Genomic DNA, 17,216 nt, shown 5'->3' with positions numbered 1-17,216 from the left:
TCAGGTCCTCCTGACATCCCTTTATTAGGGTTTACCAGGAAACGTCCAAAAAGAAGACAGCCCTGTGTTTATGACCGCCTTCCATTCGTAAGGTAACCTGCTAAGGGAAGTAATTTTCCTTTTGGGTAAATAGAGCGGGTTAATTAAGCAAAGTATATGAAATAGTTATTGACTTTGGCTGCTCTGTTGCATATGATCATTGGGCTGTCAGTGGCTTTCCTTTAATTAAGTTTCCCTGCTGTCTTGTCATATGCTGAGATTTTGAGTCTTTGGCCTTGGTTTTATTTTATTATATACATATAGAGCTTCTGGCAGAGGTATGTCCTGCGTCCTCGGGGGAACATATAGAATCCTCCTCAGTATGAATACTGAGTTTCTTCTTGGTTTTGGGAATGCCGACATATGGTGAGCTCTAAAAACAAAAAGGCCTTGGTTTTATGTTTAGCAGTGGCCAGAAAATGATGAACTGATGGCTTGCAAAGTGGTTTCTCCCCCAGACTGTGATGTCAGAGAGGAGACTCTGTCCTTGGGCCCTAAGTCAAGAGCCCCTTCATTTCCTAGCAGCCACTGAGTGGTGGGGGATGTTATTAAAGAGCATAAAATAGATATGAGGAAGAAATTCTTTACTCTGAGGGCACTGAGGCACTGCAACAGGTTGCCCAGCAAGGCTGTGGATGCCCCCTGCATGGAAGCACTCAAGGCCAGGCTGGATGGGGCTGTGAGCAACCTGGGCTAGAGGGAGGTGTCCCTGCCTACAGCAGGGGGTTGGAACTACATGAGCTTAAAGGTCCCTTCCAACCCAAACCATTCTGTGATTCAGCATTCATTTCTGGACACAGAGGTTGGTCACAGGGGAGTTTGGGCTGGAAGGGGCTCTGGAGGGCCCATCAGAACACTTTAATTAGACACACTGCTCATCTTTTGAACACTGGAAGAGGTGGCGGAGTTGCCACCCTTAGATGTGTTGGAGAACCATGGGGATGTGGTACTTGGGGACGTGGGTCCATGGTGCAGAATCTGGCACTTGCTCTTGTGCAGATGGGGAAGGAGGCCCTGGTGACTCTGGATGTACCAAAGGCTAAAAGGAGAATTTACAGTGTGAAATTGAACTGCAAGGTAGTCTGGTATCCAAAGAAGATTGACAGGGTGAGGCTGGGAGGAGGTGCAGTGTGGCACATTCCAAAGCCAAAAGAAAGAAGTTACCTAAACAGGAGTTTTTGTCTGCTGACTCAACACGAGGTCCTTCAGTGAACCCAAAAGAGGACAATTCCGCGCAGTGGAAGAACAATATTTGCGTAGTCAGATAAGAGATGGAAACCCTGTTACTTGGAAAATCATTAAGCTGGAGGCTCGTGGAATAGCCTGAGCTCAGAGCATTGCAGCTGTAAGGCCAATGACGTACCACAATCTAGAGTTGAGCTCTAATGTTTGAGGTTTTGCAGAAGAACAAAAGCAAGCAGCGGGCTGGCATCTGAGAAACAACGCGAGTGGAAATGGAATAAATGAAAACTGCTGTAAGGGGTTTACGTTAATTAAAGGATTTTTAATTAATTAATTAAAACCACATTAAGGTTTGTGTCAAGTCTAAAATTAGATGGCGATCTCTTCAGGCTACAACTGTCAGCTTGGTTCTGGAGTCCCCTCTTTAAATGCATCGACTTTATCGGAGCTATCCCGATTTTATTTGCTTGGAGGGAGGTCAGAAAACGAGAGCTTTGCTTTTGTCTTCGGGTGGTGTTCTGTACACTCTGGGTTCCTCCCCAGGGTCAGAAAGGACCTCTTTGGCCACGGTGCTGATGATGGCTGTTGGCAGGTGCTGGGCAGAAAATCTCTTTCCTGTTCCCAAATCTGGTGGTTGCTTTAGCCCTGCAGGATCGGCTTCTTTCCCAAACCACTGCAGGAAAAGTCATGCAAATAGGAGGAGCATCTCACACTGCTTTCATCTCATCTCACCATACATTCGAGGGCTACAGAGAAAGATAAACAAGCAAACCCTGGAGGCCAGATTAGACATCAGCAGGGAAGGGGAATTTCTCGTTGGCTTCGTTAGGTGCCCACTGGAAACCCCAAAGTGTGAGGCTGATCCAAAGCAAACAGAGTACAAACAGATCCAGTCCTTTTAACTGCGTAATTTGGGCTTGCAGGAATTCGTTTGTGATAATGAAGAGGATCCTGCTGCTAATTGGTGAGGGCAGTGGGGAGTGGGTGTTCCTGGTGCTCTCCATCCAATCTGAAAATCACCGAGCTTCCCTCGTTGTGTGATTTGCAAACACCTGCTCATTTTTTGGTGGAGATGAGTTGGAGATCATTTCTCTACCTGTGTTGAGTTGCCCTTTAATTTAGCTTGTTCTTCCCTCTCTTTGGTAATTACCACTCTTCCCTAATGTATTTGTAAGAAGTTGTCACGCTTGTTCTCTACCTTTTTTCAACTAGTCCAAACATATCAAGCTCTCCTAGGCTCTTTGTGTCAAATAGCTCTGCCTTGCCTTTCATTACCCTAGGAAATCTTTTCTGTATTACAACCAATTCAACTTCGTTTTTTCTCGATTTAATTAGCCCAGACTATCACTATTTCTATTACTGGGTCTTACCAATAACGTTAGGTTGTTGCTGGGAATGACCGTTGTCATCTCCGGTCACCTCCATTAAGCTCTTGCTCTCAAGTTGCCAACTTCATGGCCTTCAAGAAGAGGAAAATGGATGAAATTAGAGCAGTTCATCAGTGCAGCTGGGCAATCTTTCATAGAATCATAGAATCACAAGGTTGAAAAGGGCCTACAAGATCATCTTGTCCAACCATCCTCCCTTTACCATACCTACAGTAAAACCCCTAAACCATATCTCGTAGCTCCTTATCCAGATGCTTCTTGAACAGTGCCAGGGATGGCGACTCCACCACCTCCCTGGGCAGCCATTCCAGTGCCTGACCACCCTATGAGACGAAAAGTTCCTTCTTATGTCCAGTCTAAGCATCTGATACATCTTGTGGCCATCTTTCTACCATTTGAGCCTCTTCTGTGTGGGCAAGTCAACCCACCCTTGTGTTGGTTTTCTCCTGTGGACAAGTCAACCCACCCTTGTGCTGAGGGGTGTTCTTTTTTTCCCTGCACGACTGACAAACTTTGGGGAAAAGAAGATTGCAAAGGCCCAGGGAGGCGGAGAGGAGAACTGTGAGGGTGAATCAGGGGCTGCAGGAAATGTCTTGCAGCTTGGAAAGTTGAAGAGCTCTGTTGAGTGTATCCAGAGGAGTGGGAGCAGGCTGATGACGCTGCATAAGCACTGACAAGAGTGGAAAATGCTGGCGACCGGAGAGGTTTTTAAATCCAGCATAACAAAGAATGACTCAAAGCTGAAGCCAGACAAAAACAAATTAGGAATAGGGCCCAGATTTATAACTCCGAGTGATTACTTTGGGATGGAGCTGCCAGGGGAAGTGGTGGATTGTGCAGGTTGGAGCCAAACAGAAGTTGAGGGCTCGTTGTGGTAGAAGTGGGTGAACTCAGCGATGCTCAGGAAGTCGCATCGGCCAATGGAGTGATCTCTCCTGGCCTTAAAGTCTGTAAATCTTAACGTTTTGAGGTCTCATTTCCTGTGTCCTCTGAGCTGTAAACAAGTAATTCACAGCTCAGGCTGCGCCTTGCTTTACAGGCAGAACTGACAAGCGAAAGTAATGCAATGCAGCAATTGTTACTTGGCTTTGGATGCTGGGCTGTTGTGTTTGTTTTGTTGTTTTTTTTTCCCCAGGAAAACTGCTATTCTTCCATTGCTCTCTTCTTCAGTGCGGGACAGGAATGCTTTTCTCTATGCAAGATGACTCAGGGGTGAATAAAACGCAGCCTTTTTATCAGAGCAGCTAATTGCACCTCGCGCACAATATGGGAAGGGTTCCTGAGAACCCATTGGGAATTTCACGCCCTCTCTGTGGTTTGTTTCAATGTGAGCTGCAAAATGGGTTCAGTCTCTGCCTACACCCTCCACAGGCACCCGTGAAGTCAGTCCCTCCGTATCTGCTGGAATCTGTTTTATATCAGGGATTGATTTCAGATACAAACTCCCCCAGGTCAGTGCTACATAACTCTCTGCCTGTGCAGCCAGGGAGCATCCCCTGGACGTGTTTATTTTATGGAGCCGTACCACCTACAAAGCATGTCAATAAAATTCTCATCCTTCTTCTGGCAGTTTTAATCTAGCTGGCAGCTTAAATATAGAACAAGGGGAAGGGGAGGCTGCTAAGAATTGCGCAGCCCTCTCCAAACATTGCCTTTATTTTAACAAGTGAACATTTGGTTATTACATCCTCAAGCTTTTAAACATCTCACACTGTCAAGAACTAATAAATCCTTTAGCACCTAGCTGTAAGTGGAGGCTCTGATAGGATGTAACAGGCGTGCAGATCACGCAGAGAGTCATAAACCACCTGTAGAAATCACTCCTCCTCTTGCCTTCTGCTGTGCTGGATTAGCTTTTTCTTTCCCCCCCCCCCCTCTTTTTTTTTCCTCCTTGACTCAGTCTCAGATTTAAAAGGCAGAAAATGAAGAGGGGGGGGAAAAAATCCCCTTCCATTCAAAGTCCTTCATCCTGGATCACTGCTATGATCACTCCTATGAGCTGGCATCCATTTGGGTGTGGGAGGAGAAGCAACAGAGGAGCACTGAAATGTGTCCTATGTGCAGAGGGGGCTCTGGGGTCCTGGCACATCCCTGCACTGCCTGTCCCCATTCTGGGCCCTTAGGAGAGCCCGTGTGCCCACCGGTGTGAGCATCACCCTGCGTGGCAATTAACACAATAAGCCACTTTTTGAATGGGGAAAATAATCCTTGGGTTGAATATGGGGGGGTTGGCCATGGAATCCTTCTGCTTTCATTTTGGCTTTTCCCCTGAACAAACTTTTACAGGCTTTAATCCTCTCAGTTCTCCCTTGAGCAAAAGAAATAAAGCAAGATTTGTATAAGGAGACAACGGCTTTTGTTAGGACAAGCAATGTGGTTGGACAGAACAAGCAAAGTCACGGGCACACGAACGTGCCTTTGGGTAAGAGCCTGAAGAACATTCATGTCTCCTTGCAGAATGGAGGGGTTTGTCCCCCAGTGCCCAGCAAGAAGCATCTGAGCATCTTGTCCAGTGCTTCCCTTGAGTCGTACAAATTCCTTGTGGGCATTTTGTGTGGTACTTAGTGACAAAATCAGAGCCTTGGGGAAGAGCTGGCGGCCCAGAGCCCAGCCAAGCCAACGGTGCTGTTCAGAAGGTTTTAAGTGGTAGCTGTCACCCATCCTTCTGTGCTTCGTATTCAGAAAGGCAGCTTCCCTCCCTCATTCCAAGATGTGTATTCATTAATTAATTAAGCTGCCAGTCTCAGCTAACCACCTTTTAAATCATTAAGTCCGTATTACAGGGAGCAGGGTTGATGAATGTTGGAGTGGTAGATCGGGTTCCCCAGGCTGATATTTGCACTGGCTTTGGTGCAGCTGCTGTGCTAAGACTGGATTATATCTTACATGCGCGGATTATGTCATACGGGAGGATGGAATAGTTCGGGCCATCCCAAAGTATTAGGCACTGGCACAGGTTGCCCAGAGAGGCAGTGGGTGCAGGCAGCTAAGGACAGGCCAGATGGGGGCTGTGAGCACTGATGGAGCTGTGGGTGTCCCTGTTCAGTGCAGGGAATGGGACCAGATGGCCTTGAAGGGTCCCTTCCAACTCAAACCATTCTATGAAAGTTAATTTTGGAAGCGAGGTCCAGAGAAGAGCAGAGCTGGGGCAGGAGTGGGAGCAGCATGGGAAGCGTCAGGTTTTGCATTGCCTGCACGCCTTGGCAGCTGTCTCCTTGCCTGTGCAGTTAACATATTTGACGTGCCCGTGCAACTTGAGCATAAAGCAGATTTAGCAGTTGACATGAGCGAATCTTTAATAGTAACTTTGCATGGATTGGAGTGTGCACAGCACTGGAGCGTCAAGATAGTGCGTATGAGTGTGATAGCGGAGGAGAGACGGGCTGATTCTTTGCAAACTTAATTAAATCAGGTCATTAAAGCCATGTTGCAACGTATTTTGTGCCTGCAGGAGAGGAACAAAGGCTATGCCAGGGCTGAATGAGAGCTGAGGGAGAGCTGCACATTTCCCTTCCTCATCTTTGCAGTTTTGACCGTGCACAGTTGACACGGCTTTTGAATGAATTAAGTCCTTCAGATTGAGATGAAAGTTTTTATTTCCACCCTCTGTCCCTCCCCCCAGTAAGATGGAGATGTTCTACCTGCTTGATCTCAGAGCTGAGTGTAAGAAAGTCTCAGCTCCTCGTGCCTGTTAGCTCCTGTCAGCGTTCAGCGCTCATTAATTTTGCATTCACTCAGCACCGTATAATTTTTCCTGACATTGTTCAGACAACCAGCCTATTTTACTTAAGACATCTCTACACCATTAGTGTTTAACTCTAAAAGGTGTGAAGGCAGAAGGAAACATCCCTCTCCTTCTGTTCTAGCGGCGGCAATGCTTCGCTCTGCTCTTTTTGCTGTTAAATGAGGGTTTTAACAAAAGCAGAACTATCAGCTTTTCCTTACAAACCGTGCCAAGGAAAGGGATGTTTGATGACTGATAAGATCATGCAGTCCAGCCATGCACCCGTGCTTGTGACCGCTCTAGGCCACGTCACAAGACACACTCTTGAGGGTCCATGTGGAGTCTCACAAAGGAGAACCACTGAACCCTGCACCATTGGTGAATCATAGAATCAAAGAATGGTTTAAATTGAAAGGGACCTTTAAGCTCATGTAGTTCCAACCCCCTGCTGTAGGCAGGGACACCTCCTTCTAGCCCAGGTTGCTCACAGCCCCATCCAGCCTGGCCTTGAGTGCTTCCATGGAGCATCCACAGTCTCACTGCTCAGTGTCCCACCACCCTCACTGTAAAGAATTCCTTCCTAATATCTAATCTAAATCTGCCCTCTTCCAGTTTAAAGCCATTTCCCCTCATCCTGTTGCTACATGCCCTTATAAAAAGCACCACAGTGGCTGAAGGCAGCAGTGATTCCAGCTCCAGTCCTAGTGATTCTATGCTGTGAAACCCTATGAGTGCTTGCACGGCGTGTTGGGGCATCTCAGCTCAGGGAATGTCAATGAACTCTGTAATCCACTCCAGCAGGAGCTGTAAGAGCATGTCTGGTTATGCATCAGGCTCCTTCAGCTGCACAACAGCAGTGTTAATGGAGATTAGTGCTGTAGGCTTGTTAAAAACAAACGTGTCTGGTGTCCACCCTGCCTGCGATCCTTGGCTGGAAGGATGTCACAGGTCGGCTGGGATGACTGCAACGCTGAAATATGTATTTGCAGTCTACAGAAAGAACCAAAAGGGTTAAAACAAGGCTGATGATTCATTCGCATGAAAGGGTCGTAGGGAACTTGGTTGTGGGTAGATACAGGCTTTAAAAAAGCTATTAAATCACTGCTTTAACCTTAATATAAATCCAGGGCTCCACCTGCAGATCCACACTGGTGGATGATTGGCACTGGCATGGATTCCTTGGAGAAACTATGGGTGCCCCATCCCTGGAGGTCTGGGCAGCCCTGAGCATTGCCCACAAAAGGAGCACAGGTTGAGGAACTCAGGTAGAGACCTCTCCATCATGGGGAGACCCCATTGCTTGTCTCCAATGTGTGGCCATGAGGGGTGGCATCAGGCTGGTCTGCACAGGGCTCCAAGGGAGCTGTGCTCACTTCTGGAATCTGAGATCTGTTCTTCTGTTTCTTGCACTGTTTTTTTTGTTTTTTTTCAAGCTTTGAAGCTCCCAGATTGTATTTTTCCACAGTTTCTTAAATTCATAGATCAGATAATTTCCTTCCACCTACTAGAATAAAAAGTTATACAACCGAAGAGCTGCTGATTTCCATACAGTGCTCTGTAGGAATCTGGTATCTGTGCAAGGGAAGACGCAGGGATGGGTTTTCTGCATCTGCCTCCATGTGAATGTGCCGATGTGCCTTAAGCAGGCAATGGGCAAAACTCAGCTCCTGCAGCTTGAGTTTGGGGTATCTCCAAACAGCTGTCATCAGTGGGAGCCATTGCACAGGGGCTGATACTGGGAGCATAGCTGGGCACTGTAATCAAGGTAGCAATGAAGTAAATCCCAAACAATGCTGTTGAGTAGGGGGAGCACCACTGGAAAAACCATCTTGTGTATTGCTGAGTCTTCCTGTTTGCTTTCTCAGCCAAGAGGTGAATTCCTCCCAGCAAACCTCCAGCCATAGTGGGGAGAACAAACTGGTTTCACATCCCTGCTTTTCATGGGGCAGCACAAATTGGTCCCATCTGTGCATGGGAACAGCTGAAGAGCATCACCTTCAGGCATGTGAACCTTCCTGAGTCAGTAGGTTCGCTAATGTCATAGCAAAAGGTTTCCTCATTTGATTCTTGATCATAACGCTCCCCACATCTTTGCTCCCCAGCCCAGACACACATGGCCTTGTGTGCCAACACTGTGCTGAAGATGAATACCTGACCTGGGCCACCACCATCAGCCAGCAGTGCTCGTTCCTTCCCCACCTCCTGTCCTTTACCCCACAGAATAACCCTGGACATGCCTTCTTCTTTGGACACTATTTAAAACCATGGTTTTTTATGGTCTACGTCCCCTCACATGCTGCTTCCCTTTATTAATAGTTTTCCTTTATTATTGTCTTTTTTTTCTCTCGTGGCTTCTTAAAATCAATTTTTGTTCTCCGGAAGGTGCGTGCAGTGTGCTCAGAAAACCTGCTGCAAAGTAGTTTATTTTGATGGCAGTTTTTTCCTATAGGGTTTACTGGACTGATGAGTCCCGTAGCAGGCACTAATTAATGGCGTAGCTTTCTGTCACGCTCTCGATCCGTGGGTGCACCGAGTCTGTTCCATCTGATTTTAATTAACTAAAAATCAAAGCTTGTCGTTGGGAAGTTACAGCTGTGGATTCAGTCGTCTTGCTCCTCTCTTATGAAGCAGATAGAGCTGAGCTGGGGGCTGCCATTGCCATTGGCTTCCCTGCCTTCCCCAGCATCCCCTCCCATCCTCTTGAGCACTTCTTGAGTGCCAAAGGAAGCGCTAAAAGCCGTCATGCTGGGAATGGGAAATGGTTATTCTGGTTTCCTGGGTGCCCTTTGTTTTTTAAGAGCACAAAGTTTCTGACCAGAAGCCCTGTTTAGAAGATCCATTCGTAGAATCATAGAATCATTAAGGCTGGAAAAGACCTCAGGATCATCAGATTCAACCATCAACCCATCACCATCGTGCCCACTCGTAGACTTATTAAGGTTGGAAAAGACCTCTGAGGTCATGATCCTTTCCATTCATGGTCCCTTCCAACAGCTCTGTGATTCTATCACCAAGCCCATCACCACCGTGCCCACTAAACCATGTCCCTCCATTCCACATCTACATGTTTTGTATGGGTTTGTCATGATTTGGGTAAAATGGGATAAGTTAAGGCTCTTTGGAGACTTTCCCCATCATACCCTTTAGTGACATAGTAGTGGCTCCCACCCTGTTTCACCATGATGCATCTCCTCACTGTTTTGGGTGCTTGCTTTGCCCCAGGTATGTGAGTTCAGGATCCTGGACATCCCATTTCCTTGAAAATCATAGAGTAGGTATTGTCCTGCCAAAGAGACTCATGCAACGAAGTCAACTAAAGGTGGGTAAGTAGTCCTGAGAGCTGATTTTTTGGCTTGCTGAGCTCTCATGGCTCCTACAACCATCCAGGCACCCATAAGTCTCCCTGGCTGTCAGAAAATCAAGGCGTCATTTTAAGAATGCATTTAAAATAGCTCATCCCCCATTGTGCTGCGAGAAGGAGCCGCTTTAATCACGTTCGAGGCAATTATGCTGTAATCAGGGCCATTGGTGTGCCTGACTTTTATGGCGCAATGGGGATTTATGATGCCAGCGGATGCCAAAGCCCCCAGGGCTGAATCCTGGCTGCCTCCCACAGTAGGAGAGCGGCGGATTTGTTGCTCCCGCTGGTTTTATTTTCCTGTGGATCTGTCCATCCAGCCTCAGTTTTATAATTAGATTACAAGCACCGAGGCCGCAGGGACCGTCACTTTGCTCCGGGTTCAGTATTGAGCACAGGGAACACACAGCCCGCAATGGACGCTCCCATGCCATCAGCTCAAGTCATCGTGCGAGGCATCAGGTGAGGTGGTAAAAGCAGACAGCTTTAATATGGGAAAAAGAAGAGCGAGACTAATGGGTTAAGGAGCAAAACAGCGGGTTGGTGGTAATGTATTCCTTGTAGCTCTCCCGAGGTACTGCTGCTCGGGATGAGACGCTAAAGAGCTGCGTTTAAGCACATTAAGTTAAGTGCTTTGCGGGGACGGGCTGACACTTTGAAGGAGTTTTGTGTGGCTGCAATGTGTCGCTCAGAAGGTGAGCAGGGGCTGATGCTGCTGCTCCCAGCCCAGCGAGCGGCCGGGCTGCAGGAGGCGAAGGAGATGCACGCGAGAGATGCCGGCAGCTCCAGCTAATCCTCCCAGTAATAGGCTTGGTGATGGCATATGAAACTATTTTGCTAAAGTGGGAGGAGGATCCCACAGCCCAATTAAAGGATTAGATCTGAAAGCTGGTCCATTACCTCTAAGTACATGAATTTATAAAGAGCAGGAAAAAAAGCCGTTTCTCACGCCCTTTGGTAATAAGCGACGATGAGTTCTGCTCAAAGCATTGCTGCTGCCTCTGCCATGATGGGGCTGAATCCCTGCACCGGTACCACGGGATGGGGGCACAACCCAGTTTGCTGGTCATAGAATGACAGAATGGATTGAGTTGGAAGGGACCCTTCAAGGCCGTCTGGTCCCACTCCCTGCACTGATCAGGGACACCCACAGCTCCATCAGTGCTCACAGCCCATCCAGCCTGACCTTGGCTGTCTGCAGGAATGGGGCACCACCGCCTCTCTGGGTGACCTGTGCCAGTTGTCCAGTCTATACCTCCTCTCTTGGTCCTGCCTGAAAAGCAAGTGCTCCTTGAGGCTCGCTGCCCTTCAAGCCCTGCTATGTGCCATGTATGGGCTGAAGAGCAGAGTCAGGGAGGTGAATGCACAGAGGGAGTTTGATGGGGGTGAACATCCCGGGAGGACGCGGGGGATGAAGTGTGTCAAGTGACACATCTGGAAGGCTTGCAAATGTGATTTGATGCTGAGTAATAAAACTTGCCACTCGTTAATAGGATTAGATCTACGCGCAAATGAATCACAGCACAAATGTGCCTCTTGCAGTAAATATTACATGGAGTTAGACACTTTGCTGCCGAGTCCGATGCGCTGCAAAACACTAAATGCAGTTTAGCTCTCACTTAGGGACAAGCTGGGGAGGAAAGGGATAAGTGGAACATCTGGCAGTGGTGCTCTGAGTGGACATGGCAGCAGCAAGGTGGTGGCATCCACCAGGAACCAAATACCCCATGGATTGTGCCTTCAGTGCGCTCACCGTGGCCTCATGGAGGCTAAAAGCATTCACAGTCCCCTTACCCTGTGGAGCCCCATCAGTGGATTGAGCCCATGGCTGGGGAAGGGATGGCTGCACTTCATGGCTGCATGAGCTCCTGAGCCAAAACCACCCGCTCCACATCCCATGGAGTCACATGAATTGGAAGGGGCCCCCAAGAACTACTGAGTCCAACCCCTGCCTCCAGCCAGCACCTCCCAAGACCCAAACCTTGTTGTCTCTGCGCCTTGGGCTGTGCTGGGTTTTCCTGCTGCAGGTTTCCCCTGTCCTTTGGGAATCCCTCCTGCCCGTGATTTATTAACGTGTTGTCTGAAAAGCTCCCCATCAAAACACTACAGCCTGCACTAAGCTGGATATACCGTTTCCTTTTCAAAATGTTGATGTTGGATTTCTCTCTCTCCAGCCTTTCTGCTTCGGATTGTTTTTCCTTCCTGCCAGTGGCAAATTGTGATCGAATTAGTGCCTTTATTTTACCAGGATTAGAAAAGACATTGTTTTGGGGTTTTTTTTCTTCAAGTTTTTCCCCTTCACAGGGCTGAGAGATGACACAAAAATGCCAAAGTCTATTGATGAGCGTCACGCATTGTCTGGATGGCAGGATATATGAAATCCAGCTGTCAATGCTTTGTTTATTATTGGTTACGTTTCAGTAGGGGAATTACGGTTCTTTGGCTGTAACATCCCTTTTCCTTTGCTACAGAGAAAGCAGCTGATGATGAAGTCCAGAAGTCTGACATCTCATCCAGCAGCCAGGGAGTGATTGAGAAGGAGTCGCTGGGACCTCTTCTGCTGGAGGTGGGTGCAGTAAGTAACTGCAGTGGCATGATTCGTAATATGGCACGGTCTGTATTCTGTGATTTCTGCTGGAAGCCAAGTGAATAACTGGCAGGTGAATTGAGGAGTATTTCTTGAGAAAACAAGGGAGTCTAGACTTCAGAATACCTGCATCTACTGGTGTTTGCTACATCATCCAAACCCAGTCTGGGTCACCAGATCTCCTTCCCTGGAGACACCAGGAAGGAGACATCCCTCCAAGCTTTTGGCTTCTGTGGGATTCTCCATGTGTTGCCCTGCATGGAGCCAGCACAAGGATGACGTGTCCCTGCCTGCAGGCTGCATGTAGCATCCCTGGGACAACGTGGCAGCCCCAGTAGCGCTCTTAAGATAGAATCATAGAATCATTAAAGTTGGAAAAGACCACTAAGATCCTCAAGCCCAACCTAAAATCCGACTGTCAACCCATAGTCCAGCCATTGACCTGTAGACCCGTAGTCCAACTGTCAACCCATTCTCCAACTGTTAACCCACAGTCCAGCTATCTGCCCATAGACTCATATTCCAACCATCAGCTCACAGACCTGGAGTGCAGCTGTCAATATGCTCTGGCATAGGATGCAGGGCATGACTGAGCCTCCTGCAGAGCAATGCGGTGCTCACTGTAGGGCTTGCAGAAGAGTCCAGTATCGTGGTCTGGGTAGTAATGAAGACTGAGATTTGTCTGTAATGGAGGTTTGGAGCAGCTTTCCAGGATCTCCTCAACCTCTGCCCATAGCACTCTTCTCTTCTTTGTACCCTCAAGTTAAGCTGTCCAAATTAATCAAACAGCAGGAGGTGACTCTGCAGCAGAGGTGTTAACAGCTCGGCATTTGGCTGGTGTGCTTCTTGCCCTTCATCTCCACTTCTTCCATCCTGTGGTAGAGCATCCCATCTTGGCTCCCTGCTGCAGCCTGGAGTTGTGGAGGTGATGGAAGAGCAAAGGAGGGCATCAGTATCACAAATGGCACTGAGAAACCTAAGCTCCTTATATAGAAAGTGAAATTAATTAAATCAGATGGTTTGTGACCAAAAATTGGTGTTGGGTGTTAATCAATCCTTTCAGCAGGAAGGAATACAGAGGTGTGTGGCTGTTTGGCAAATGCTGCTTTGTAAATAATCTACCATGTATTGTTTGGCTCAATATGCATATTCAGATTACAGTTATTACCCACATTGGCTGAGGAATAATTTCCTAATTGGCCTCTTCCCACAGGAGCGCATGAAGCTCTGATGGAGGTGGAAGCTCCAAAGCCACCCTTTGGCACTGAGCCTCTCTGCCTTGACCAGAACTGGAGAATCATAGAGTCATGGAATGGTTTGGGTTGGAAAGGGCCTCAAGGATCACCTGGTTCCAACCCCTTTGCCACAGGCAGGGTTGCCAACCACTAGATCAAGTACTAGATGCTGCAGCCTTCAGTTGGGATGGAGGCAGGGCTGGCACCGTGGCTTGGAGGACAGCAGCAACATGTGTCCATAAAACACTTTGAGACCTGGAGCCCTTGCCTCGTGTTGGGGGTGTCAGTGTTTTTGCTGCCACCCCCCAGGTGATCTTGCAGGATTTTGGAGCCTGCTTGCACCGGGGTTTCTGCACAGTTTGTTTGCTGTGCAGATTGACCACAAAAAGCAGTTTGTGGTTTTGCTGGTCCCAGAGCAGCACTCAGACTCTGATGCCTAAAAGCATTCCTGAAACAACTTCCAGCTTTGGGATGCCCTGAACTCAGGCAGGGTGTGAATGCACTGCTTGATTTGGGGCTGGTGGATGGGACCCACTGCCCAGTGCCCACCTCATGCACCTTGCTGGGGCTGTGTGCTGCCACCACCAAACATAAGATCCCCATTAGGTGTCAACTCAGAGCCCCCAAAAGCATCATCTGCTGGACAGAGATGCAGGGGGCTTTGCCATCCAGAGCAGCTCCCTCCTGGTGCAGGCAGGATGCTGTGAGCGTTCTTACTGGAGATGTGAGGACCATATTTGGAATCTGGGATGTGATGTGGTTCCTATGTCCCTGTGCAGCCTGGAAGGAGCCTCATGCTCTGGTTGCAGGGTGGTGCAGCACAAGAGCTTGCTGGTTGTGGAAGGAAAGGTAGGAATTAAACTGCAGGAAGGTGGAAATCCAATCCTGCTCGTATGATATAATTTCAGCTGATGCAGCATGTCTGCAAGAATGTAAATCAGCCATCAGCCTTCTCAAGGGCTTCTCAGCTCCGAGCTCACTGCAGAAGGCAGAAAGCTGAAAACCTTCATTGCGTCCTGGTTGAAGTGAGCAGAAGGGCTCCACGTTGTGTGATAGGACACGCTTGTCCTCATTTGCTCGATTGCAGGAACTGAGTTTGCCACTTGCAACCTAAATGCACACACACACACACACACACACACACAGTTATTCTGCAGGATGCTGGAGCTCTGCAATTCTTGGACTGTAATTAAGCAAGTCGGGCATATGCTTCACTTCAGTGTCTTGCCAAATCAGTCTTCCGGACTGCTCTGGCCCTTTGAAAAGGTTTGTTTATATGTTGCTGGCACAGGACTCAGAAGCAGAGACGTCCTCAGTGTAGCTCGCAGACCTTAGAACATGTTTAAGCAAATGTACTGTTATTTGATCTCCAGCAAAGGATCCGCAGCGGTTATGAAATACCTCGTTACCATTAGTGCCCCTCGGCTAACCACAACACTGATCCTCGTGTTGACTCCTTTGTGCCATCAAGTATGTGCAGCTGTAGCTGTGCTGTTAGGTCAGCTGCTCGGCTTCATTCAAGTGGCCCATGCCCGTGTCCATGAACTTTGGGCACGTTGGAAAACGGGTGGAAAACAGTTGCTGATGGGGAGAAGAGGGAGAGCTGAGCAGAATTAACAGAAGATGTTCATTGTGTCGGAAGAAGTGAAGTTACATTGACTATGTGCTCTTAGAATCAAGGTTTAGGGGGCACAGTGGTGATGGGTTGATGGTGGGTACTTGATGATCATGGTGGCCTTTTCCAGCCTTGGGTTGGAATAGCTTGGGCTTGGGTTGGAAGGGACCTTAAAGACCATCTATCTCCATTCCTGTGCTGTGGGCTGGATTTCCCCCACTAGACTGTGCTGCCCAGGTTTCCATCCAGCCTGGCCTTCAGTGCCTCCAGAGATGGGGAACCCACAGTTTCTCTGGGCAGTGCCAGGGCCTCATGCTCTCTGAGTAAAGAATTTCTTCCCAGCATCCAATCTAAATCTCCTCTCTTTTATTTTAAAACCATAATATTGTGCTATCTGCGGCCATTTGCTGAGGAGATGCATGAGATCTGTCCTTACCATTTCCTGTTTGAGAGCTACGGTCTATAATTAACATGATGGGATGAAGGGCAAGAGGCATGTAGAGGTTTCCCATGGTCACAGCGTGGGTCCTCAGCACTGGGCCCATCCCTGTCCCAGCGCAGGGACCCACTGACCCCACACTGACCTCCTTTATCCCATTGCAGGCATTGGATGGCTTCTTCTTCGTCGTGAATCGCGAAGGGAGGATCGTCTTCGTCTCTGAGAACGTCACCAGCTACCTGGGGTACAACCAGGAGGAGCTCATGAACACCAGTGTCTACAGCATCCTGCACGTGGGGGATCACACCGAGTTTGTCAAGAACTTGTTGCCCAAGTCTCTAGGTAAGAAAACTGTTGGCCCCAAAGCTTGGCCAACATCAGCAAAGCCGCCTGGCGTTTGTATAGTGTTTCAAGTGCGCTGAAATTCAGAGCTACACCCTACCCAGGTAATGAGCCATAAACTTCTACGTGCTGAAATACATCCTACCAGTGAAGAATCAATATTGGATTTATGAACAAATAGCAGCGCTAATGGATGGCACTCTGAAAGTAATCTGTCTTTCACCGCTAAGAAAACTTCTGCATTCGGTGCCGCAGCTCCGTGAAGCTGCTGGAGTTGAAGCTGGGGAAAGACTTGCTGGGCTTTGTTTGTGAGTTAGTGTAAAGAATCCAGCCTGATCCTATCGACCTCTTGTTTGCTTGCCAAAATGCATATCGCTTCATCGGCATTTAAGCTCATTTTTAAAATAATGTGCTTACTCAACGGCACTGTAATTTAACTCTCTGTAAGAGCCTCTGCCTGCCCCCCTGCCACAGCCCTCGGCAGCCTCCATTAAAGCCCCAGCTGCAAAGCTTTGGCTGTAACGGGGCAGTTTTAAGGGGTTTTGTCCCCTTCTGCTGTCAGAACCCGTTGTATTTTGTTACATAGATGTGGTACGCAGCCTCGCTGTTTCAGTGCCTTCCATCAGCATCAGTGGGGCCATCACTTGGGTGCTGCTGGTCATCACTTGCGTGTTGTAAGCTCACGGTGGTTCCCCACACCAAGCAAATGGACAGCTGGGAGGAAATGCCACACGACAAAGGCACTTGCATGGCTTTGGAGGCAATTGAAGGAGCAGCTTTTATTCACTGACTTAACAAAGGCATCCTTTTGTAGACCCAAAGAAAGCACTGCTATGCAGCAGGGGAATGAGCCACAAAATCCTCATGTGCTCAGAGTTCTTTGGTCAGTGCTGAACTGAAAGCCCAAGAAACGGCCGGAGCTCAAAGCATCCTGAGCAGGGATTCAGGGCTGGTGCTGACCTGCAAAGCACCAGGACTGCTTTGCCTACAGCAAGGGTAGCACAGAGAGGCTGTGGATGCCCCATCCATGGAGGTGTTCAAGGCCAGGTTGGATGGGGAGCAGCCCATGTGGAAGTTGGTGGCCCTGCCTGTGGCGGGGGGTTGGAGCTTCATGATCCTTGAGGTCCCTTCCAACCCAGGCCATGCTGTGATTCTGTAACTCTATGGAGGGGGCTTAGCCAGCACCTCCTCTCACCACACTCTTCATGCATCCCCATGGCACAGGGTTTTGAGGTGATGCTCCTCCACTGAACACTGGGTGGATAACATGGGTGAGGCATCACTGAACCGTATCACCACATCCACTA

General features: G+C 48.5%; 1 protein-coding gene across 15 annotated transcripts in view; it reads left to right on the top strand.

Annotated features, from left to right (window-relative positions):
* The window catches only part of NCOA1 (nuclear receptor coactivator 1), a 135,918-nt gene that overhangs the window by 94,912 nt on the left and 23,790 nt on the right, over nt 1–17,216 (top strand). For all 15 annotated transcript variants that reach the window (XM_015859674.3, XM_015859671.3, XM_085540919.1 and 12 more), the window contains 2 exon segments: nt 12,163–12,257; nt 15,732–15,909. In XM_015859674.3, the coding sequence (XP_015715160.1) occupies nt 12,163–12,257; nt 15,732–15,909 (273 nt within the window).

This window comes from Coturnix japonica, chromosome 3 (assembly GCF_054131305.1).
Source record: "Coturnix japonica strain WE chromosome 3, WE-NBRP24, whole genome shotgun sequence".
Taxonomy (NCBI): domain Eukaryota; kingdom Metazoa; phylum Chordata; class Aves; order Galliformes; family Phasianidae; genus Coturnix; species Coturnix japonica.
Note: the sequence above shows the minus strand (reverse complement) of the source record. Positions and strands in the feature narration are given on the sequence as shown.